Consider the following 24,083-nt stretch of genomic DNA (forward strand, 5'->3'; position numbering starts at 1 on the left):
TTATGTGTGTGATAGCAGTAAGTGAGGGGTGTCAGCACTGCAGTTTTGATCTATCTTTAAATCCAGCTCTTTTTATGAAGTGGGGAATAGACCACAGGCTGGATTTGTTCCTTGCTATAATTTTTTTTTTCCTTGGGATTTTCTGGGACCCGAACCATGCAACTGTCAAGCCGTGTTCTTACCCTAGCTGAGCTGTTCACTAATATTTGATGAAGATGTAGCCCTTGGTGTTGCCATGCCTCAAATTTTATTGCTAGGTTCACAGTATTTGTTTCTTAAACCCTTAGTTCCTTAGGCATGCGATAAGGTAGAGAACTCAGCTTTCAATTCTTATAAAAATGTAGGTTTCTTTCCCTCATAGTTCTAAAGAGAAGCATGAAAGTACAGCCTGAGTCTATAACAGGGGCTTGAAATATATAAGCAAAAGAAAATGATGCCTCGTATTCATTTGTAATTTTTTAATATCAGAATTAACTTCATAACCTTGTGCATTAAAGAGCAATTGACAGTGCTATGCTCTTTGACCAGTTTCAAGAAGATGTGAGTTTATCCCAATGAATCACAGTTCTCTCTCTCTCTCTCTCTCAAAATATGCCCAATACTCAGAATGAGGTCTCAGATTTTCCATGTGTATCTTTATATGGTTTGAGGATTGTATCTTATTTAATCAGTTTATTTGAAGATGCCTGAAGCCAGTAATATACAAAAGTCTTTTCTTGAGGACTCCCAAGCAATTTAAGCTAAATTGCTTCCAAATTCAGCATTACTGGTCAGATTTCAAAATGGGCTCACTGTGTTTTTTCAGTGAGTCTTATGTTCCTGGGGTAAAATTTTTCAGCAGAAACATAACGTATTTAAATTCTTGTGCCTTTCTGTAGATCTGCCCATGGATATTTCAGAAAGGATGGACTACAATGCATCTCTTTATTGCTTTCCTTCTAGGGTTCTGCCTAGCAGGACCAACCTTGTGTCCTTTTAAGGACAGAAGACTCTATGGATAGAGAGAGTTTATTTCTTTAGTGAATCACATGGCTTGTCTCATCCCTTCCTGGTCCCTGTTGGCTGGTTTTGGGCACAAACTGAACCACAGCAGAGCCCAGCAATTGGCAGTGTTGGCTTTTCTTCTAGAGAAGACTCATGGCCAAGGTGTCCAGTGGGGCAGCTGGCACAAGATTTTGGTTAAGTAAAATTTTGTTTTTCTTAGGCTCAGAAGCATTGATTGATGAGCAGAGAGCTACAGGATGTGCTAGTTATGCTGCACAACCTGACCCTTGATGTTTTCTCAAAGTAGATCTTCAGCACTTCAAGACATGGGACAATTGCTCCATCAGTGTAAATTAGGGCAGCCCTTGGAGCCAGCAGAAGGGTACCACATCTCTGGAAAGCAAGAGTCTGATCCAAAGTGACGTTTTCAATAAGCTTTCCCCCTTCAAAGATATTTATCCACCTGACATAGTGAGGCTAATATGTTCAAATATGTCCATCTGTCTTTGGATAATAAAGAGTGAATAATTATTTATACACTAGACAAAGTGTCTAGTGTAGGTGTAGAGTCTTTAGACAAAGACTCTAAACCAATTATCTTTTTAAACCCATAAATGTGTTTTTGTATCAGGTGATTTCATTTAATGCTGCATGCACTTGCAAGTTTTTAGTGGATTTGAAAACATAAAAATTATGATTACATGATTCATAAATTGTGTATCTATATTGTGTGTGGGGCAGCTTTGCCTAATTTGAATTTAATTGTTGCCATAGCTATCACTCAAGAGAAGGTTTTGGTGAATACCTGGGAGTTGTGGTGAGTTACCAGCCAGAACAGATTTATCTTCTTCAAACTAATTACTGTGGTGGTTACAGGCCTTGCACTGAGGAAAGCAAAGCCCTGGCTGACTGGGAACATGCTCTTGTGTGTCCCGTGTACATCTGTTTGCTGTGTCAAGGCTGTAGGGAGGACTTTCCACACCAAACAAGCACATTAATTTATGAGCCTACAAACATAATTTAACCTTGAGAAATGCTGTCCATCCTGTTTAAGTTCAACATGCCTGAAATTGTACATGTGCATGAGTATTCAAAAGTATCACGAACAAATAGCTTATCGAATCTGCTTTCACGCACTCTCCCGAGCCTGTCATTATGTTAGAGCTGTACAAATAAATGGACTAAAAAATATTTGCTTTTATAAATATACTAGATGGAATTAAAATTCAAAGGAACTCAAACCCAGAGGTATTCTGTCCCAGTTCTGGGTGAGCAGTGTGAACTTTTGCCCGCATAATTGTAAAAATCCAAATCCAAGCTCATGTTGTTTCTTCTTGAAAATTTCAGGCAGAAAAAATATGTGCCTCTATTTCACTTTTTTCAAAGTTCAGCCTTTGGAAAGTGAATATAACTGTGACATTCCAGTGCTGGAAATAAAAGGATTAAACTAAACATATTGAAGAAAAATAATATTTTCTATGATGTAGTTCCTGAAGGATGTATTTTGCAATGTAAAATACTGAAGAAAAAGTTCCTCTCAAAACTAGATTGTTTCTAAAGACAACCCAAGTACCTGGATTTTTCTAACTTGTAAATAATGAAATGGGAGCTGTGTGAACTCAAGAAGTCTCACTCACACATTCGACTCAAGTGGCCTCTGTGTGAACCCTATAAAATGCTTTAGCTTTAAATTATCAGTTTGAGTTCACGGTCCCTGGTGGTAACTGGAGTTCTTGCTTTTATCTGCAATTCCTTTTCTTTTCAATTCCTCTTCTTTTTCTTGTCTATTATTAGAGAGGAACCATCTGATTGAGGCATGTATATATGCATATATATATATATATATATATATATATATATATATATATATATATATAAAAATAATATATTGCAGTCATTTAATTCTTTTAAGAGTAAATTGTTTTAGTGAAATGTCAGAAAATCTTCGCAAGCTGAATTCTCAGAGTTCCCTTGAATAATGAGGCTATTGTTAAATGATTGAACACTTCAGAGATTAATATCATGGTATGCTGGCATGCTGGTTCATACCAACTGTAATTTAACAATGAATCTTCCGTAAGTAAGCAAGACTGTGAATGAGAGATCGGATTCAAGACAGCACAGCATGCTAGAACATACAAAGCAAATAAATTCTACACTTTGGAATGATGTGTTAGGGAGGAGTGGGGTTATTCCCACAATATCTAAAATAATTGAATTGTTGGATAGAAGAAATTCTTCAAGTTTGAAGAACTGCTTCATTTTTTTATTTTCAATGCTTTGTCTTTATCCTAGAAAAGATTTGGACTTCTAATAAATCCACTGCCTTTTGAAAATTAGGGTATGCCTGGCATTATAATTTGTGACAGGCTATAGCAAACCACATCTCATTCTGTGAAGGGTTTCAGATCCCTAAACTGTCTTCCCAATAGTGCCTTCTATCATACAGAAAATGCAGAGGCACTGCTAAGTGTCTGCAAACAAAAGTTGCATTTTATTTTTTAAGACATCTGAATTCTTGAGAATGTGGAATAATTAGTAATTGAAGATTTAATGATGGCCCAGAAAAAGAACTGAACTGTACTGCATGAAATCATAGTTATTAATTTGTGCATGAATTTAGTTTTCCATACTTAATTTAGCAACTGTAGAATATTTTGCTAATTAATTATTAACACTGGTTATTTGTCATGGCAGAACTGTGAGGGAAAAACATAGTTTTCTGTCAAAGCAAAACCATAAATGTAATAATTTTAATATGATATACAATAATGTAATTAATTTTTAAATAGTCTTAAATAGCTTCAATATTTAAATATACAGATTTAATATGAATATAATACATGGCACTAATTAAGAATAAACAGCATTTAGAATAAAAACTGCAGCTAATAGCCAAGTGTCTTACTTGCAACAAGCAGGGGAAAAACTGTAAAATTTCAGGCTGTTGTGGGGAGTGCTACTTTTGTAAGTGGCCTTTTTTTCTGTCCTGGGTGACAAGGGTGTTGTGGTAGCCTTATTACAAATTTTGTCAATAGGATTTGAGGTTGAACCTACTGAAGGCAATGAAAAAACTATCTTTGATGTTTTTGAATACATCTGAAAGTGTTAGATTAAACCACTTAGTTTCATTTACATGCTGAAAAAAAAATCTTATTCTGATTTTGGCTAAGAAAGGGGCAAGGTTGCAGGAAAAGTTACCTGTGAGCTACTAAAATTATATACATTTTGCAGGTCTGAAAATTCAAGGTCTTACTATTTCAGCAAATGTTATGTCTGTAAATTTCATTTACTTTAACTTCTGTTTTACCTGGTTTAATTTCCCAAATACTTAAAACAATTGCAATAAGCCTTCAAGGCTGTACACTCTCATATGAAATTGTTTTTCCAGAGGTGAAGGTTCATCTATAGATATATAAATGCAGATTAGTTTGAATATGAAGTATGACCTTCTCTTTCTTGGTAAATACATGTTGTCTTGTAAATACATTTCTAAATTTAATGTGCGACAAGTCTTTCAATTTAGTGAGGGTGAAGGCGAGACACATTCCTGGGCTTTAATAGCAGTAGATTTTCCTTTGCAAAGGAAAGCTAGAATTTTAACACCAAAGGAATTTTTTAGTTTTAGGTGTTTCTTTACATGCTTGTTTATTTACAGGATTATCTTTCTGATGTGGTTGAAATTTTACAAGACGCAAACTTCACTAAAACTACTAAGTTTTCCCTATTCTTCAATAAAGAGCACCAAAGGACCTAACACAGCCTTCCAGGGCTGTATTAGAGCCCTGTGATTTGACATAAATGGTGCTTGCATCTTCTGAAAAGTAGGATTTCTGAATATGATCTGTAAATGGCATGATCCATAATGTGAAATAGCTTTTTAGGTTCTTTCTTCCTAACATGGAACTGTTCTTCAGTAGAATGGTAAGATCTTGGATTTTATTTGTCTAAATATAGACAATAATATAGACATGTTACATAATGTAGTTATTTTATGGATTTCACAGCTTTTTCTCTCTCCTAGTTCTGAAAAATATGTTTTCAGTGGATGTGGGACAATGGTGACTAATTGGCCTGTGTGTGAGTGAATTCACTATACCCTTAGTAGTAAATATCTGTACCAGAAGGTACTATTGCATATGCATATGCTGTTTTAGCGATTCATCAGCTTGCATTCTCTTGAAAATTCACTCTTCCCACATGCTATAATGTTCATTATTGTCTGTTTAAAATGAGGTTTCTAATTGTGCTGTTAGGATCAGAAATAGAAGGTCTCAGTTTCAAAATTGCTGAGCTGCCCTTTCAGAATTGGTGCTAATGACTCAGGATGCCTTCTGAAAGTCCAGGGCTGGTTTAGATGTACAAACAAAAGATTTAAGAGGCCCCTCTCCCTTTTTTTGTAATATTTCTGAAACTCTTGGACAAGTTATTCATCTAGATTCCTTACTAACTTCACAGAATACTCTGTGCAGAACTGGGAGAGACCCACTAGGATCATCAAAGTCACTCTCTGGGTGACGAACCTTTACATAAACCGCCCCTTACACAACTTCAGGCCATTCCCTTGGGTCCTGCCCCTGGTCACCACAGGGAAGAGATCAGTGCGTGCCCCTCTTCCTCACGAGGAAGTTGCAGGCTGCAGTGAGGTCTCCCATCAGTCTCCTCCAGGCTGAAGAGACCAAGAGACCTCAGCTGCTCCTCACATGGCTTCCCTTCCCCTCACACGGACACCTCACCATCTTCACAGCCCTCCTTGGATACTGTCTGTTAGCTTCATACTTTTCTTAGATTGTGGCACCCAAAACTGACCCAGCACATGAGGTGAGGCCGCCCCAGTGCAGAGCAGAGCAGGACAATCCCCTCCCTTGCCCGGCTGGTGATGCTGTGCCAGGACAGGGCTGGCCCTCCTGGCTGCCAGGGCACTGCTGACTCTCACTCAACTCACCACCCACCAGGACCCCCAGGTCCCTTTGTGCAGCGCTGCTCTCCCCAGTCTGTCATTCCTCAGTCTGTCCATACATCCAGGGTTGCCCTGTCCCAAGCACAGAATCGGTCACTTTCCCTTATTAGACTTCATACTGTTGGTGATTGCACAGTCCTGTGATTTGTTGAGGTCTCTCTGCCCTTGAGAGACACGACAGCTCCTCCCACTTTTGTATTCTCTGCAAACTTAGTATGCCTTCCAGTCCTGTGTCCAAGCCATTTATGAAGATTTTGAGCACTGGGCTGAGGATGGAGCCCTGTAGAACCCCACTAGTGACTGTGCCCAGCCATATGTCCTCTCATTCACTGAAACCCTTAGTGCCCACCCCATGAGCCAGTTGCTCACCCATTGCAAGATGTGTTTATCCAGATGTGTGCTGGACATTTTGTCCAGCAGGATACTGTGAGAGACAGTGTGAAAAGCTTGTATTTTACTGAGTGAGGAATGATTTTTGTAAACATGACAGCAAGACCAAAGCAATTAGAGAAGACAGAGCATCCAAATGTTAAAGTCTTACAGAAGCATGGTCTTGTCAGTCCAGTACACCATCAGTTCCCTGCAAGTAGCTCCTTCTGTTTGCTCCCCAAGCCATGCACTGCTCTGTGTGAGGTGCTCTGAGTGGCATGTATTTTGTTGTGGTATTTTTGTGTGAAGATAAGAATTTTTCTCAAATTTTCAGTTGGGTTTGTTTTTTTTTTTTTAAATTAAAAATAATATGCAGAGAAAGGGCAACAAAGCAACTCAGTCTTTGTTAAGGGACAGAATGTCTTGTATTTTGGGAAAAAAAAAATGTAAGTATTTTAAATGCCATTCAGTAGATGAAATGCCCAGAAATTGCAATGCAAATATTAAAAAAAGTTTTTTGGAGTGAATTTCCCCTTTGTGTGTATTTGCATGTTGTAAGTTCATGTTACAGTGTACTATAGGAAGAATGTCTCTCCAAGAAATTCAACAGCAGTTCTTTCCGTAATTTAGGTCTTCATAATGTGGGCTTTATTTTCTCCCAAAACCCATGATTTGCCTAATAGAGTCTGCTTTAAACAAAATAAACCTGGTTATGCTATTTAGATATTAATTCACAAGAATGAAAGAGCCTCAGAGTTGCTTATCTAAATCCAATTACTGCTGGTCAAATTCATCCCAGTACAAAAGTTCCCAAGATAAAAGCATACATTACCTAAATGCCCAGAAACGCAGACAGTTTTCAGTTGGGTGGATTGTGCTTGGAGCAATGCTTGAGGCCTTGAGTGAACTCAAATGCTGGGGCTATAATTATTAAGCTCTGAACTCAGAAATTACTTGATAACTCCACTGGTTTTTACTAAGCAAAGAAGAGTTCTGTACACTGGTAACTTGAGTTTCAATTCCAAGCTTCACTTTTTTTTGTAGCATACAGACAGTGGCTGGAATTGGGTAAAGCTGTGTTCTGTACATGCCTGTGCACCCAGTGCCTTGCTGAGGAGGATGGCAGCACACACAGTACAGAGTTGGGTGAGTGGTGAGAGATTTATCCTGTCTGGTCCTACCGGCATCTTGTGTTACAGGACTAGCTATGGCCAGCCTCAAGGTTGGCTTGAAGGATGGAATATGCTGTGCCTATCCCAGAGGTTTTGTTTCCCATAACGACATGGAAAAGCTGAAAAGTTTGAGTGGTCACCAGCCTGGCCTCCTAGGAAATCCATTTTTTGATGCAGCAACTCCTGGTCAAAGCTGTCACTCAGCCAGCTTCCTCTCTTGGCATTTTGTCTGCCAGCAGTGGAGTGGGTGGCACCTGGATCCTCTGCCTTGAGCTAGTCCTTAGCTGAATCTCACATGTCTCCTAACCCTAGCTGTCACTTACCTTCCCTACACCCTAGCTTCCCACAGGCAGGAGGAGAAATGGCTCAAATGCTTTGTGTGCTTTGAGACAGCAAATTCTCCTCTGTTTGGGGCTGGCTGTGGTTAAGGTTCATGCATCTTACAAGGGGTATCACTCACAGCTGAATGGTTTCCTTCAGGAACTCTCTCCATTTTAACAGCAGTTATCAAATAACTTCCTGGAAATGAGCACGTTGAGCTTTGTCTGCAGTGTAAGTGCCGATCGACCGCCTGCCTGAAAGCTCTTAAAGTGATCTGCTTTGATGTACATACATTAAGGGTTTATTTTGCATTGCTTACATCTTTCCTGAGTCTGCTGAGTGGTCTGAAAACGTGGGGTGCAATGGGATGGGGTTCTCAAGAATGATTTTTGACATAGCTAGGACTGAACAGTTTCTCTGTGCAGAGCTCTTCCCTTAGTTCTGCCTTTTGTCTGACATGGTTTCAGTTACTGCTGTTGGTAAGTGAAGAGTTTTTAAGTGACCTTTGTAATTTTAATAGTGTATGTCAGATGACTTCAGCAGTTTCACTGATATATACAAGATGAAGTAGAATTGGTTATGTTTCTAAGAAAGCATTTCCACCCCCAGCTGAATGTTTTCTTGGAATGTAAGAGTGGCTGGGCTGGGCCAGATAGGAATTTGTTTCAGCAGCTGGGGAGGTGCCTGATATTAAAACAGGGACAGCATGTGATGATGCTGCTCTGGTATTCTCTCACAGGTTTTGGTGGTATGTGACTTCAAGGGAACAAACGTGTCTTTCCTTTTAATTTCAGACAGATTTTCCCTCCTAGAAGATGTCCAATAGCTTTTTGTAGTGATGTCTCTGTTGGGGCATCAGTATGGGCTGTGGCAATATTTCCCCAATGAAACTCTCTGTTCTGGAACCTGCAGATTTTAAACTTTATAATTTTCTGGCCAGTCCTTATATATTATGAGAAACAGCAAAGACAACTAGTCATTATTTCACTGCATGGGTTCTTCATTAATGTGGTGAAGTCCTAGTCTGTGCAGTTGCTTCTGACATGGAGGCTCTTTCAAAATCTGACCACCTGGTTTTCCAGGAAAATTATTACATAAAAAAGAAATAAAAGCATAATTGAATATAAATAATTACAATGTTTTTTAAAAGCACTTGAACAATCTTGGTAGTGGTTACTGTACATTTAGATAAGACTTCAGGAAGAGTGCTTGGAAACCTTTTGAACAACAATTTCAATTTAGATGCTCAATAGACACATTTTTGAGGTAGCCAGCTTAGATTCATTATGTCTATTTCCTTGGATAACGTGATACAGTAGGTTATCATTAATGATACAGCCACTGTTTTGAGGGATTGGTAATATGGCATTGAGATGAACTCAATTCTACAGTCATTCTTTTATGACCAGAATTTTTGATTCAATATCTTTGAAAGAGTACTTCCATGAACTGTACTCAAGAGAAAATAAAATAGTGCTCACACTTTCTCACAAAAAGGAGACCATACCTCTTATTTCTTTACATTAATGATATCAGTAATTTGTAGAGGACAGGTGTGCAGGCTGTTGCATTTTGTAATAATTTCCATTTATGTAGAAGAGAACAAGAGCTAAACACTTGTGATGTATTTTATCCTTATTTTTGTGATCATTCCCATTGAATACATTGTTTTTAACTTCTGGGTGAATCGAATTATGATTAAAGGTAAAACAAGCAGAAAGCCAAACAACTTTGGAGATGAGCTATAGCTTAATACCACACTTCACACATGAGAGAAAGAAATATGACTGTGTTTGTAGGAACAAAATACCTTCCTGATTTCATGCAGCACACAAACTAACATTCTTCATCAGAACTGATGTTCTGATTACTGTAGAATAATTACTTGAAATATTTAGTAAAACAGTGTCCAAATTAATTCCAATTACTTTCTTGTGGTAACACTCAGGGTTTATAGCAGTAGATTAAATCGCTGACATATGGCTAATTGCCTATAACAGTGTTTGTTATTGTGGTGCCTCTTACCACTCTGATGTCTGTTTTTGCAAACCTGAAGGTGTGCACATAACTTTGAATGTGGGAAGAAGCATTTCCTGACCGGAACAGAATTCTGTGAGTAAAATCTCTAGTGTAACAAAGTGTTTGCAGGATCGCAGTATGCAGCAAATAACTCTGTGAAATCTGTAATAAAAGCAGTGGAACCACAAATGCCTGTCTCTGCTGGCAAGAAATGTAAACTTCTAGCTCTCATGTGACTTGGATGGAACAACATATCAATTCATTAGGAGAGGCTGGACTGAAATGGAGGCTGGGTGTTGGTTTTTATTGGGGGAAGTTTAGGTAGGAGTTGTGTTTTATTTGAGGTTGTTGTGGGTTAGCCACTGATTTTTGTTGGATTCTTTTCCCATATATCTGTCAGAGGCGCATTACTGTACAAGATAGGCATGTTTTTTGCATGTTTTTCATGTACTTGATATTAAATCTAAGTAAATCAAATAAATGAAGATGCACTGCAAGGGCCAAATTTCCTGCTGGGTAGGTTGACCCACTGAAAAGCCATAAATCACTGAACTGAATTTTTCTTTGCCTTCTGAAGACATGTGCTCTAATATTTTAGAGGCCAAGGTCAACTTTGGGTGCTACCATGAAGAATTATAAAATTAAGTGGAACATGAGTGAATATAAAGGCCCCAATTCTAGGAACACCTGAGGTTAGAAAAGCATGTGATCTCATGGTTAACATTAAGTCTATTATGTATTTGGTTGGAGTGGGGCCAGCTACGGCAAACTAGATTCTCACCTATCTGCTGATGTACCCATCATAGTGCAGTGAAGAACAGATTCCTTCTGTCTTCAGAGCCCAAAATCCTTCTGGTCTACAGAGTCAACAAAAAAAAAGGGGGTGGAGAGAGGCGAAGGGAAGGAAGGCTTGTTTGACTTTTTTCCTTCCTAAAAGATACCTGAATTGGGGCTTGACTTAGATTACACAAATTGTTAATACCCTTAGGTCAGTTTTTCCTCCTCCTCCTGACTGGTTTCAGACTGAAACAAAATGAAGCAAAATATGCTTTTCCTCCTCAAATGCAAGTCAAATGGAAACAAATGCTTTTGTGTATTCTTAGGCAAAGGAGAAACAGTGAAATGGAAAGTCTCATTTTCCATCTCTCCTTACTCTGCTTTCATGTGTGATGCAGAGACAGTGCCCTTTATCTTAAGCTGAGTGGCTATATGTCACTTGCAGTATGGAAACTTCAGCAGAGAACTGTCTCAGATTTTTTGCTGGTATTAAAGAGTATGTTTAATTAGGCCATTCCCAGGCTTTCCCATCGGTGCTACTCCCCTTCATGAAGTAAATAAGTGTTTTCTTGATTCAAGACTGAAACCCAAGGGTCTATTTTACACTCTGAGTTATGGTAGCATTTCCTCTTTGTTTTCCTGGCTTTTTTTTGTTTTTCTTTTGACTGGTTTACTCAGTATGGTAAAAGACCCATAGGACAAAGAAGAGTGTATAGTTGAATATATGGTACAGTGCTCTAGCTGACCTTAGAGTTCTTGGGTTCTTTTCTGTATAGTGGGAGACATGGATTTCCTTCTGAGGCAGAGAAGGGAATAGCAGCAAAGTTTTCCACATTCTGGGTTCTGGATTGCAAGTAGAAATCACTAACACCAAACTTATATTGCTGTTAATAAAGATTAACCAAATAAGCATTTGTCTGCCATACGTTTCAATGGTTTATAATTGATGTTGGTTATTTACCACGGGTGTTGCTTTGCCATTAGAAGCCATAATTTTCTTAAATCTTTACTAGTAATATGTCCTTTGTGGATGTAAAAACTTGTGTTTCATGGAAAAGTCCTCCAAATGAAAGCCCAATATATCAGAGTATCAATAATGCTTTAAAAAAAAAAAAAAAAAAAAAAAAAAAAAAAAAAAAGGGCATTTTAAGGGAAGTTAAGGGAAGTTCTTTTCAATGAAGTCCAAGATGTATCAGTGATTTGAGAAATAAAGTTATTTTAATTATTCTCCTGATGTCTTATGCTCATTCATAAATGTATCTTCTGTGATCATTTACCAGGATTTTGTGATACTTACTATTAAGTCTGCATTTTTAGTCTTAACCTCTGCAAGGTAAACACAGATACCTATTTTATGGTCTAGTTGCTTTATATAACAAGTTGTAGCTGCCCAAAGGCCCTCTTCACCATGCTTCATCTGTCAAATTGCAGTGCAGTGCCATGCTATCTATGGGAGAGGATATAAATTCAAATGAGTGTTAACATTCGTCTTGTCAAGAGTGAGGAGATGCACACAAACCTCAAAGGTTCTGTTTATCCAACTAGATAGAGTGTATGTACATGGACAGGGATGCACACATGAACACAGCTGTGCATGCCTGCGTATAAAAGGTGACCATAATTCCTGCATTTTCATTAATCCTGAGGGAATGTGGTCCATCTGTATTTAAACTAAATGAACTTAAAATAATTAATCAAAGAAACCTCTTTACTAGTGTCCTAAAATCCTTCCTATGATTGGCAGTGCATGGACCAGAGATGGACAGGTTGTGTCAAGTGCTTTTGGGGAGCTCTAAAGGTGTTTGAGCTAGTGGCATAAGGGATCTCTCCAGGATATCAGATGAACATTTTTCAAGAGCTCTGGACCTCTTCCTAGGATATGCGTTATATATGCATGCAAAAAATCACTACATACTTTACTAAAATGTAGTAACTTGTACCTCTGATTTTTGTTTTCTCCATAGGTATGGGAAAATTGTATCCACAAAGGCAATTCTTGACAAAAACACAAATCAGTGCAAAGGTACGTGCAAAGTGTCCACCCTGTGAGTTCATTATCAGTTTGAATGATTGACTGGTGGCTTGACTGCCAAAGCTCTGGCTCCAACTGTGCAATCAACATAATGCACAGTATATTACAAACATATTTAATAATGCCAAAGCTTTGAGTTGTGCTTCCAGTAACATTGCTCATTAATTTTTTTCATTAACAAACAAAATGAAAATCACAAATCAGAACAAGTATCAAATTGCTTCGGCAGAAGAGTAAATTGCCTTCTAACCACATAGTGCTGTCTGATTTGAATGATATCATCAGTGATGCAAATTGATTTCCAATATAAAACTGAGAAACCTTTGGGAAAAGTTTCCCAAGGAAAACATGGTCTAATTTTTATATTTTTGTGAAGTCTTGGCATATGCTAATAGAAGAAGAAAATATTTTTTATGAGACAATTAGATCTACAAGTTGCAATACCGAGATGTAGAAATAATTCCTCTTCCAGTTTTATGTTCCTAATTTTTTTGCTAATGTATGAAAATATTTTTAAATTAAATATAGCATGTTTTGTGTGTGTGTGTGTGTGTAGCTATATTTGCTGAGGAAAATATTGACTAATGTGTGTAGTACTATCTCAGGACTAGAATTGTTACTCATTTATGAGTCTGCAGTGTCATTGAGTCTATGGTGAAGAAACGGTGCCTTAAAATTATTCTGTAGCTTTCCACTAGTGGTGTACAGAATACTTTTGGAGTAATAAGAGCTGCTAGAGTGGGTTCTCCTGATAACAAACACATCCTGGATAGCATTTCTATATGTGTTAGCAAAAAGAAAAGGCATTGCAGTTTAGGACTGTCTTGTGAGTGGCCGGACACGGGGTGAAGAGAAGCCGCAGAGAGACATTCTGGGGAAATTATGAGATGGAGAAAAATCCTGCCACCCGTGCCAAAGATGTTTTTGAGATTTGTAGAACTGTGTTACTTTATCTATTGCCTGCCAGAAACAGCATTTATTAGCTACTCAGGAGAAAAGCAAGTTGGAAGACTGAAGTTCTAGATTTAGAAAACTCTACCAACCCAGTTGGTCATGGGCCATTGTCATAAGTTGCACTGCTGTGCATTTGCTTTTGCCTGAACGTTTCATTTCCTTGGGGCACTCTTCTGGCAGAGTTCTGATAACATCACTCAGTATTTCTTTGAATATCACACCAGGAACAAGACCTCATTGTGTTTGGGGTTTGGTGTTGTTTTTTCTCTTTTTAGGATTACATTATAGAGAAATACCCTTGTGAGCAGAACTTCCTTTGCTCCCGTTGCCGGTGGTAAACAAGGATCTGTTTGTGAAACGGAAAATGTGAAATGAAAATATTGTAAAGAATATGAATGCTAAAATTTTGAGAAAGAAAAATGTCTGGGTTTAGTGTTCTTTATATTATAGTTAGCTTTAAGATTATTTTAATAGGAGCCATATAACAATGAGTTTATATTTTCTGTTAGTTTGCGTTCATGCTGTTGTATTACACTGTAGGGCAGAGATATCTATTTCTGTTTTCAAAGATGGATCTTTATGACATAAGCAGTGCCATTAAAAGATCATAAACATAATTGAATTTATTAACAGTATGCTTTATGGCATAAAAATAATAGATGTTTTACTGCTTTAAATGCTGGGTACAATTTTCTTTCTCTTCAGTAAGGCTGCCAAAAGAACCAAAAAACCTTCCCAGGAATCAGAAGTGGAAGGGACCTGAAGAGGTCAGGACCTGCCTTGGGGCAGGATTAACTCTAACCCACTGCTGAAGGGTATTTCTGTAACCTTCGCTCAAAGGCCTCCAGTGATGGAGATGCCTTGAGCTCCTCAGGCAATTTTTGATAACACTCCCTCTCCTCTCTAAAATGAAGCATTTCCTTATGGCTAACCCAAATCTCTCTTGATGTAATTTAAGTCTATTGCTTCTTTTCTTATCCCCAGTGGATATGTAGAACAGTTTATTCCTTTCCTTTTTGCATCAAACATATATATTTGAAGACTAATCTGCATCTGCCTTATCTTTTCCTTAGACTAAACACTGGTTCTTTAACTTTTTCTCTTAAAGCAATTTGTTTTAAATTTCTCAATATGTTGTGTTTTGCTGGTCTCTCAAATCAGCTCACTCCTTACCTGAAGAATTTGGAGCTGGGCGTAGGATTTTAGATGGCCTAAATTTGATAATTTTAAATAGTATAGAAGGCTTTCATTTTAAATAGCATAGAAGGGTCTTCTCTGTGATCACATGATTCTCCTCTTTATTAATGTATGCATATAAATAATTTTATATGTATTTAAAATACAGGTGCATCTCTCAGGCACAGGGTGTTGCATGAGAAAAATGATGCTGGTTTATGCTGAGAGATTCTGTGCATCCCCTGGTTTTGTTACTGTCTTCCAGTGCTGCTACCAGCCAGGCTTTCCTTATTGCATGCTCTGCTCTAGGTTGTTGATTATTCCCTCCTAGAGCTAGAACTTTTCATTTGTCTGTATTGAATTTTATCCTATTTTTTTCCTGTGGCCGCCTTAATTTACTAAGATTTGAGTATAATCTTAAGCCTCCAGAGTGCTTGCAGCACTTACTTCTTTAGTATCCCCTTCACAGTTAATAAATGGTTTCTCTAATCCGCTGGACAAGATAATGTGGAAAAGAGTGAATAATGACAGACCTGGGGAAGACTTTTGAGGAAACTCTCTCAGTACACCACGTAGTGCAATATTGAGTCATTGAGAACTTATTTTTTAAACTGGATCTGCTAATCAGTTTGACACCTACTTCACAGCATTTTCAGCTAGACCTTTTTTCTCCTATCTGCTCAAAGTTGAAGTTGAAACTGTCTCTGAAACAGTGAAGTTGACATCTATTCTGTAGAAAAACCCAGCAAAAATCAACAGAAAACAACAACCACCAATTTCCCCCCCACACAACACAATCTTCCTTTCCCCCTAAACCCAGAAAAACCCCAAACAAAGCCCAGTATTCAAACATCAAAAAAAAAAAGGAGAAAAACACACTATTTGTTTGCTTCTTTCCAGTCTTTTGGGTCTCGCTCACTTTCTGCCAAGTAAGAGATTATCTTGTTAAATGAGCACATCATCCTGTGGTGTGTATCCAGTGAAGTAGGGTGGATTAAATTCAAGGAGATCATAGAAATTATTACATGATTAGTGATTTCAGAATTTATTTCAGTGTCATTTGTGTGTTGACGAAAGCATATAGTAAAGCTGAAAGTAGAAAGATCTAATTTAGCAAGGAAATTATTTCAAAACCTCCATGTAACAGCAGATCTGTTAAAACAGGTTGCTGTTTAGCAAGAAGTGTTTTGGAGAAATGAGGAAGACATTCAGTGATGTACTTTAAGTCATTCTCCATTATTCCTCAGATTTTTAAAAAGAGACCCACAGCACTCCTGTCATGATAAGGAGCAGTGTTATCTCAGGATTTCTCCCTGGTCTGAATTAAGCAGTCAGATCTAAAGCAGTCATACAGGCTGCAAGGGAGTTCTCTAGGGACACCTTTTGACATAACCTCTCATTTTCAGATTGCTCTTTGTTGGTGGCGTAAGTGCTAAGTGAGGCAGAGGAGAAGTAACCGTCACCCTGTAACAGAACAATATATAAAACAAAATAAGCACAGTCATGACAACAAGGCCAGAAATCTCTGAACAAAGCAAAGAACAATACATATGGAGAATAATGAAAAACAGACAGATGATTCATTCAGATGTTCAAACACAAAACCCCTAATGAACAAATTGGAGAGTTTTGGCTGCTTTTGCTTTTTCCCTTTCCCTCCCCTCTCTCCCTCTTCCCCTTGCACACTTCCCCTTCTGGGCCTACTGTATTTGCTAATTTAAAAAGTGGGGGAAATGAAATAAAAGAAACCATTCAAGAGAAGCGTTAATCTGAAACGTGTAGACTCTTCTCTTTCCAGCCCTCGCCCCTCACCCTCTCCAGCTTGGCTTGCCTTTGGTAGACCTACGTGCTCAGAGCTGAGGGAATGAGTAATGGTTGTTTCACAGTACAGTTTCCATACCTCATAGCAATGGAATACAGAACAGTTAATCTGCCAAATACACAAGCCCATTTCTTAGAGTATGAATTACTGTCATCTGCGTCTGCCCTTGCAGACACTGTAATTGCGTGCATGCAGATTTGCTTCCTGGTTTAATCAGGGGCTTGCACGGTTTTGAGTATTTTGCTAGTACATTAGAAGATGAGCACAGGAGAATGACTAAAAGTCTGGAATTCCACCTGTGGGTTTTTGTTTTGTTTTTTTTTTTTTAATAAATAAAGCCTATTAAATTTGCAATTTGTAGGAGACAAACACTTCAGTAGTATATTCTTCATTTTATGTATCTTTTTACAAACCATGGGTGACGTGATATGTTGAATACCAGTGTTTGTCTTAGGAGGGAAATGTGCCTAACATGATGAGGGAAACTACAGTGACTGTTTATAATTTTAGTATTTCATTGTGACATTTTTCTGGTTGAGAAATGTTAGCAATGATCTATTTCTTTTTAAAATATTAAAACTGTGGATGCATATATACACTCATTAGGATTGGGGTAGGTTTATGGTAAAAAAAAAATGTCATGAGGTCATCTGTGTTAACCCACCATATATCACATACAATTTTATTTCTCCAGTTGCTTTGCTGTTTTTAGACCAGGATGTAAAATTTACCATGACCTATTTTATAAATTGAGAGTTTATTTGTGTAACAAAAATGGAATAATTGGAGGCTTACTATAGGTGCTGGAGATAATTGGAATGGCATGATAAAGTGATGTTTCATATCTCCCAAAAGGAGTCTGTCCTGCCTTGTGTCAGTGTTGCTACTCATATGCTTAAGCTCACCAGCATCCCTAAATACTCTAATGCATTGGAGCTTAATGAGCTGGAGGCTTCTGCTCTTGTGTTCTGATAAACAAAGCTTATATTTGTATCGTAGATATACTTTGGTATGTGTGTTAGATAAAATGCTTTCAAAGCTTCACATTTTACAAAGTATTCTCTGGATATATTCTATAAGGAGTGAAGGTTATTTGTGATTATATGAAATTATGCATTTTTACTTTATATTTTTAAATTCATTTTCTTAAGATGGCACAATATGTTTGTGACTAGGAATGTGAAGCAAGTCTATGTAAAATAATAAGCTGGTGGGAAAGAGCTAAGCTACATAGAAAGCTATTTAGTTAATAAATTTTATTTATTGGGAATAAGCTCAAATTACAATAACTGTGCTGTGTAATTTATGATTCTCAGAATTGCCATTTTGAAAGGGAAAAAAATCCAGACAAGTAAGTCTGTGCCTGATCACAGACTGTAAACTGTTCACACTAGGAGGGCATGCACAGTGTGCTTCAAGGGGAAATGGATCTTGTAGAAAGTAAATAATTTGTAAAACAGACTTATTTAATTTTGAAACTCTAGACTTGTGTAGCTAATAAATCAGTCCTGTTTTCGATGCCAGAGCAGCAATAGATGTGCTGGTTTTTTGTACATTAATTTTGTTTGTTCACTTTTTTTTTCTTTTTGATCCACTCCAAAGCATTATGTAATCAGTGGCATAATAGTTCTCAAGTTATTAGTAGTGTAGCAATATGGAATATTTTAATTCAGCAGCTTTTCTGACAGTGAGGTGTTTGTGAAAGCCGGACATGTGCCAAGTGTCCGAGTGTGAGGCAGGCGTTCAGCAAGTTTTCTCTGTGGCTCTGCTGGTCCATCTCACCACTGACCTGCAGCAGCCTCAGCTCATCTGGTTCTTTGTTCCTGGGTCTCCTGAACAGAGTGCACAAACTATGCTGAGTTGTACCACTTTTGGTTAGCAAGCCAGCCGATAAAATCAAATCTCCACAGATAAAATGACAAAGTCTTCAGCAGTGTCACTGAGTCCCCATTTTGAAACAGTTGAAAGGAAAAAAGCAAACTTGCAATGCTGTATATTTTGATAAGATACATTAAACAACATGAGGCTAGTTGTTTAAAATTTGTGAATATTTGGAGGGTTTTTGTCTGTTTTCTGGGAGGTTTTTTAAATTTCAAGGTTTTTTTTTACTTTCACTCCTGTGGTTTTTATAAGTAAAGGTTGAGATAATTTTTTTCTGTTTAAATTAAGTGATATTACTATGGACCACATGAGACCAAGAGTGAAGTCTTAAGAAAAAATACCTAAAGGAGGCGTCTAAACACCATGATGGCAGGCATGCATAAAAGTGAAGTGAAAGGAATTGCCAGTAAAAAAAACATGAGGTTGTTCCCTCATGAATGAAGTCTAAATTCACCCCTAGCTTAACAAATAAAAGCTCTTTTGATCTCTGGGCTCATGAGCTATGATGCTCTGTGAATCTGACCACTTTAAGAAGTTACCAGGAACTATATGAGGGGGTTGGAAAGCTGCATATATATATATTAAAAATAACTACATAGTTGTCTCCTTGAATTTACAGGCGGTGTGTTCATGGGTGTTTAGGTATCATAACAAAGCTATTTTCCTGGCACCTGTTGGGTTGGCCAGCAGGCATTATTATGTCTTGGCAAATGTGCAAGTGTTTTGCAAAATCTCATTTTAGCTTGGAGGTAGAGATTCTTCTGTCCGTATTTTTTTTTTTTTTGAATGCTTTTCACATCTGCTGAAGTGAAATAGGAAAGGATTCAATGAGTTGTGCCCAACAAGTCACTATAGCTGGAGTATGCCAGCACTGGGCAGTGCATCACCATGGTGAGGACTGAGATATACCCACCCCAATGCCTGCAAAATGCACCTCAGCAAACATTGTTGACTGCCTCTAAACAGCGCTCTGTCTCAAGAAAGACCTCTAAAAGTTGTTTAGTGAGTTTAAAGCCAGATTCTCTACAGAGAAAACTCCTTCCTAATTAGTTCCCTAGACACTTTCTTAAATGGCTTCTTTGCAATTAAGGAAAAAATTTCCTGGGTCATTATCTTTTCATAAATGAACTCATGGCCTAGCAAATATTTTATGTAGGGAGACCCAAGATGCTCAAGTATTCTGTGACATATCTAATCTGTGATTATTCTTAATTTACTGCTTCCAAAATCTGCAGGCCCATATCACTGACAAATAATTGGTTTAACTTTGTTTCCTTCCAGAGAAATAAAAAAATAAAATTTCCATTTGTACACAGTGATTAATGTTTTGATTCACTGGTCTGTATAAAACTTTGCCAATAGCTTGGCATGCACTTGAAGTGCATTTTGGGACTGGGTAATGCTAGTAGGCTCTTAGTGGTCTCAACAGACTTGGAAATATCTATTTCATAGCACAGAAATTAACAAAAGAGATTTTTTTTTTTTTTTTATCTGAACAGTGGCTCATAATCAGCTTTGTTGAAAGCTTCCTAACAATGCCTTGGCTTTTTCAAATGTCTTGAAGAATCGCTTTGCTTAAACTTTTTTCTGATGCCAAGATACAGTACCCTATACACCAGTAAGTCTCTTTGGTCTCTGGTTGCTTGAAGGCAAGTCATCTCTTCCAAACGTGGTCGTTGTCTGTTCAGAAGTCACTTTCTCAAAAGTCTCAAGACCTTCAGCACAGCAGCTGACCTGTAGAAACCTGAGGCAGAGGCAGGAGGAGGACAGTGCCCAGCTCCTTAGTTTTTCTAGAGCCTACTCCGTTAGGCTCTCTCAGAGTATACAGCATATGCAAAGCATATGCTGCCTTGATATAGTGACAATTTGCTAATGAATCCAATTGACAGGCTCTTATTGAGCGTGGGTACTCAACAGGAACCATTCTGAATCAGATCTGTGAATTACAACGCGACTTCATTTCTGTGGTTTGCCAGCAGAGAGGTCACGGCTCGCTTTCCCCCTATTACTTCACAGCCTCTGCTTTTGTTTCAGAGTAGTGTTCACTTGCCCAAGTGAATTAAGTAGATGTTCTCTTTCTTGGTAGAGGGCATGAAGCTGTGAAACACTAAGAGACTGGGCCATCCTTTTTATTACATCTGTCTTTCCTGTGTCTGAGGGCTGCCTGTCTGGAGATGGTGCAGGATTGCTTGAGCAGGAATAGATGTGCAACACAGAGAAAAATCATAACTGCTGGCAATAAAGATGTAGTTCCCTTAAAGCTGATCAAAAAACCCACCCACGCCACTTCTGGGAAAGGAACTGCCAGGCATTAATGATATTGCTCCATCTATTTAGGCTATGCTAGCCATATACAGGTATGTGAGCACTAAAGCTCTAGGTGATAATCAACAGTACAGGAAACAATTGTACTCTACAAAAAACTAACTAAAGAGCAACCTTGTCTTATGGACTTTGCAGCCCAGGTCTTTGAAAAAGAGCACTGGGTCCACAATCAGTTTAGGTACCATAAGTAATATTAGGATTTGAATGGAGTTAAATGGCATTTCTTTAAATTACTGTATTCTCCACAAAAAACAACAACAACATCAAACCACAAAAAACCCAAAACAAAACAAAAAAAACCCCTCAAAAAACAGAAACAAACCCCCCCCCCCCCCCCCCCAACCCTAGATGACAAAATAAATTTATTTTAGAAAGATAATACCAACTGGTATGAAAACCCCTAACCAAACCAGTGTTTCAGCTCTTCTGAGAATAATAGTACATTTTGGTAACATTTAGTGAGTTTTTTCAACCCAGAATGTTTCGAGAAGAGCTAAATTTATAGAAGAGAAAAGGAGGTACTAGAAATGACTCTCCTACTTGATGAAATAGTTTTTGTCTGACTGGGTCTTCCCCAGGACCAATAATTGGCTGATGTTTTCTTCCATTAGATGGCAGTGGTGTGATACATGGTTTGTCTGGACCCCCAGACTACAAGTTTTAATAAAAAATTACAAATGGTTAAATTTTTCTTAGTTTGGTTTCCAATTTCAAAGTCTCCAAGCTGTCAATTTTTTATTCACATAGAACTTCACAAGTTATTGTCCAGTTTAAAGCAAAAGAGGGCTGGGACTTTCAAATAGAACCAAGTTAAATATTTGCAGAAAATGGCCTCTTATGCAGAATGGACACTCAGTTGTCCTGTTACAAGAAAAGTGGGATGGATTTAGTTTTGGTCCACCTGAAGTAACTACACTAATTCACTAGTTGCTCCTCTATGGTGGAACCAGAGCTTGTGCTAGTTTTGGCCAACAAGGTGTTTGGGAGGGAGGTATAGGTATGAGAATAGAGGACGGAAACAGCTGGGAATGCTTGGAGAGAGGGATGGGAGTCACTGCAGCAGGTTGCAGCATCACACTTGGGATAGAACATGGGCAGAGCCAAGAAAGAAGGGGCTCAAAAGTATTAAACAACAGTCTTGCTTTATTTCATTGCATATAGAATGTTCTGTTTTATTCTAAACAAAGGAGAAAAAGGGTTGGGTATTTTTATATGATCTTTATAAAGATTTTTTCAGGCATATTCCTTTGCTGCTTGTGATATTAGTTGTGCTGTTGTTTTTTATTAACTTATTAAATATGGAGCAGTAAACGCTATTTATTTTTAAATTAATTGAAATGGAGTTGTTACCCTTCATGGCTTTTTATTAATTGAATATTTTTGCTAAGCTGTCTGCTTTCAGAGCAAAGGTTGCAGTCAGGAGATGGGGGTCAATGGGACCTCCATTTAAATGCATGTTATCTCTGTGTTAATTGCCTGCATATTTAACCAACCAAGCATGTCATTCTGCAGAATGTAAAGGTTTTTGTGGTCAGCCTTTAATCACAAAACAGCAAGAAAAAGTCTGAGTGACCTGGTTTGCCTGAGGTATCTTGGTTGCTCTTGTCAGTCACTTCAGCTCACAGTAAATTGCAGGGTAAATTCCACATTATTGATGGAAGGTATCTTTAGAAAGAGCCCCAAAACTAGGGGAAAAATATCCCAAACATCTGTGCTCAATATTTTAGTGTTTAATTTTTTTGTTCATTTGTTGCACATTGTTTTAGTAATTTATTTTTTAAAATAGAAACAGGTTTTATTGCTATTATAGACAGTTATTAGAGAAGAAAGTCATGGAACAGACATTAAATATGCTTTGAGTTTTGGAGACACATACATATTTATCAAGTTGGGTGAATTTGAGTTCTTACATCAGAAAGAATTGCATAGCTCTGCCTGCCATGCTCTATTTTCTTGGGTTTTACTGCAGAAGTAGTAAAATTGTTACACTTAAAGAGGGGGGGAGGGGGATTGGGGGGTGTATGCTGTGCAACAAATCCTTCTGAGGCTGCTGAGATTAACAAACTTCTGCTGTGTTTTCATCAGTGTCCTGTAATTGATTGAGGTTTTGGAACTTAAAAGTGTTTGAGATTGCTACCTCTGTCAAATTTGCGTGAATGGGGTCAGTCAGTTCAAAAATTATGGGAAAGGAGGGGCTGACAGGGAAATATATGTAGATATTTCTGCTGGATGTTCTTTGCCTTGTTTTCTGCTTCTTTTGTAATAATTCCTGGAATTCAATTTGCGTTTCTGAGCAAATAGGAAGCTGACACTTTTATGGACATTTCAAAGGGCATCATAATGTAAAGCCAGAATTTTCTCCCATGTGCATCACTACATATATCTCCATTTAATTTCTTCTTCTGGTTTATTACCCAGTTGCTTAATTTAATAAGGTTCTTCTGCAGCTCTTCACAGATGCATCGCCTGTTTTGTCTCCTAAATAATCTTGTCACCTCACCGCTTAGCCTCTTCCCGTCATTTAGAAATGAAATGTGCAGTATGGGTCCTGGCAGAGTTCCTTGTGCAGGTCCACTGGTCCTGCTCCCCCCTTGTAGGAAAGATCATGCCCTCTACCCTCTTTTTTTAATCTCTTAAGCAATTGTTTACCCAAGAACTTTCCCTCTTAAGCTATGGCTGCTTAGTTTCCTAAGAAGTCTTTTGTGAGGGTCTTGTCAAACGTCTTTTGGAGATCTGAGCAGACTATATTAGCCAGATCAGCCTTATCCACGGGCTTATTGACCTTTTCAAAGTACTCCAATAGGTCTGTGAGACAAACCTACAAAAGTCAGTTTAACTCTTTCAGCATATTTAATTTCCATTGATTTTACTCTGTTTCCGTAATTTCTGGTGATAGAACATCAAGTTTACAGATCTTTACATACCTAGATCTTACTGGAGTGTTTTCAGAATGTTGGTTCCATGTGTGCCACCTCCCAGTCCTCAGGTACAAAGTCAGTTTTAGGAAAAAAAAACGCTGCACACCACTTCTTAGTGTGTGTAGTCAGTTATTGTGTCCTGGAGCTCTTTTCAAACTGGGAGGGTGAATACCATCTGTTGTTGCAATTTGTTAGTGTTCACTTTTGTCAATTTGTCCTTTAACCTTCTCTGTGGTCATTTAAAATTAAGAGTTGCATCTGTTCTGGGCTTCCTAAGCAGCTGCTCTCTGAAACAGCACCTAAAAATGTCAACTTTGCATTGCATCTCATTTTGCCCAATCTGTGTAAGGATGATAAAAGTCCTCTATGAGCA

The 24,083-nt window shown here is 38.0% G+C and overlaps 1 protein-coding gene across 5 annotated transcripts in view; it reads left to right on the forward strand.

Moving 5' to 3' along the window:
• The window catches only part of RBMS3 (RNA binding motif single stranded interacting protein 3), a 443,527-nt gene that overhangs the window by 110,035 nt on the left and 309,409 nt on the right, over positions 1 to 24,083 (forward strand). For all 5 annotated transcript variants that reach the window (XM_041407734.1, XM_041407735.1, XM_041407736.1 and 2 more), the window contains exon 3: positions 12,567 to 12,625. In XM_041407734.1, the coding sequence (XP_041263668.1) occupies positions 12,567 to 12,625 (59 nt within the window). The remainder of the gene's footprint in view (positions 1 to 12,566; positions 12,626 to 24,083) is intronic.

Source organism: Onychostruthus taczanowskii, unplaced genomic scaffold, assembly GCF_017590055.1.
Source record: "Onychostruthus taczanowskii isolate IOZ18803 unplaced genomic scaffold, ASM1759005v1 scaffold28, whole genome shotgun sequence".
NCBI lineage: Eukaryota > Metazoa > Chordata > Aves > Passeriformes > Passeridae > Onychostruthus > Onychostruthus taczanowskii.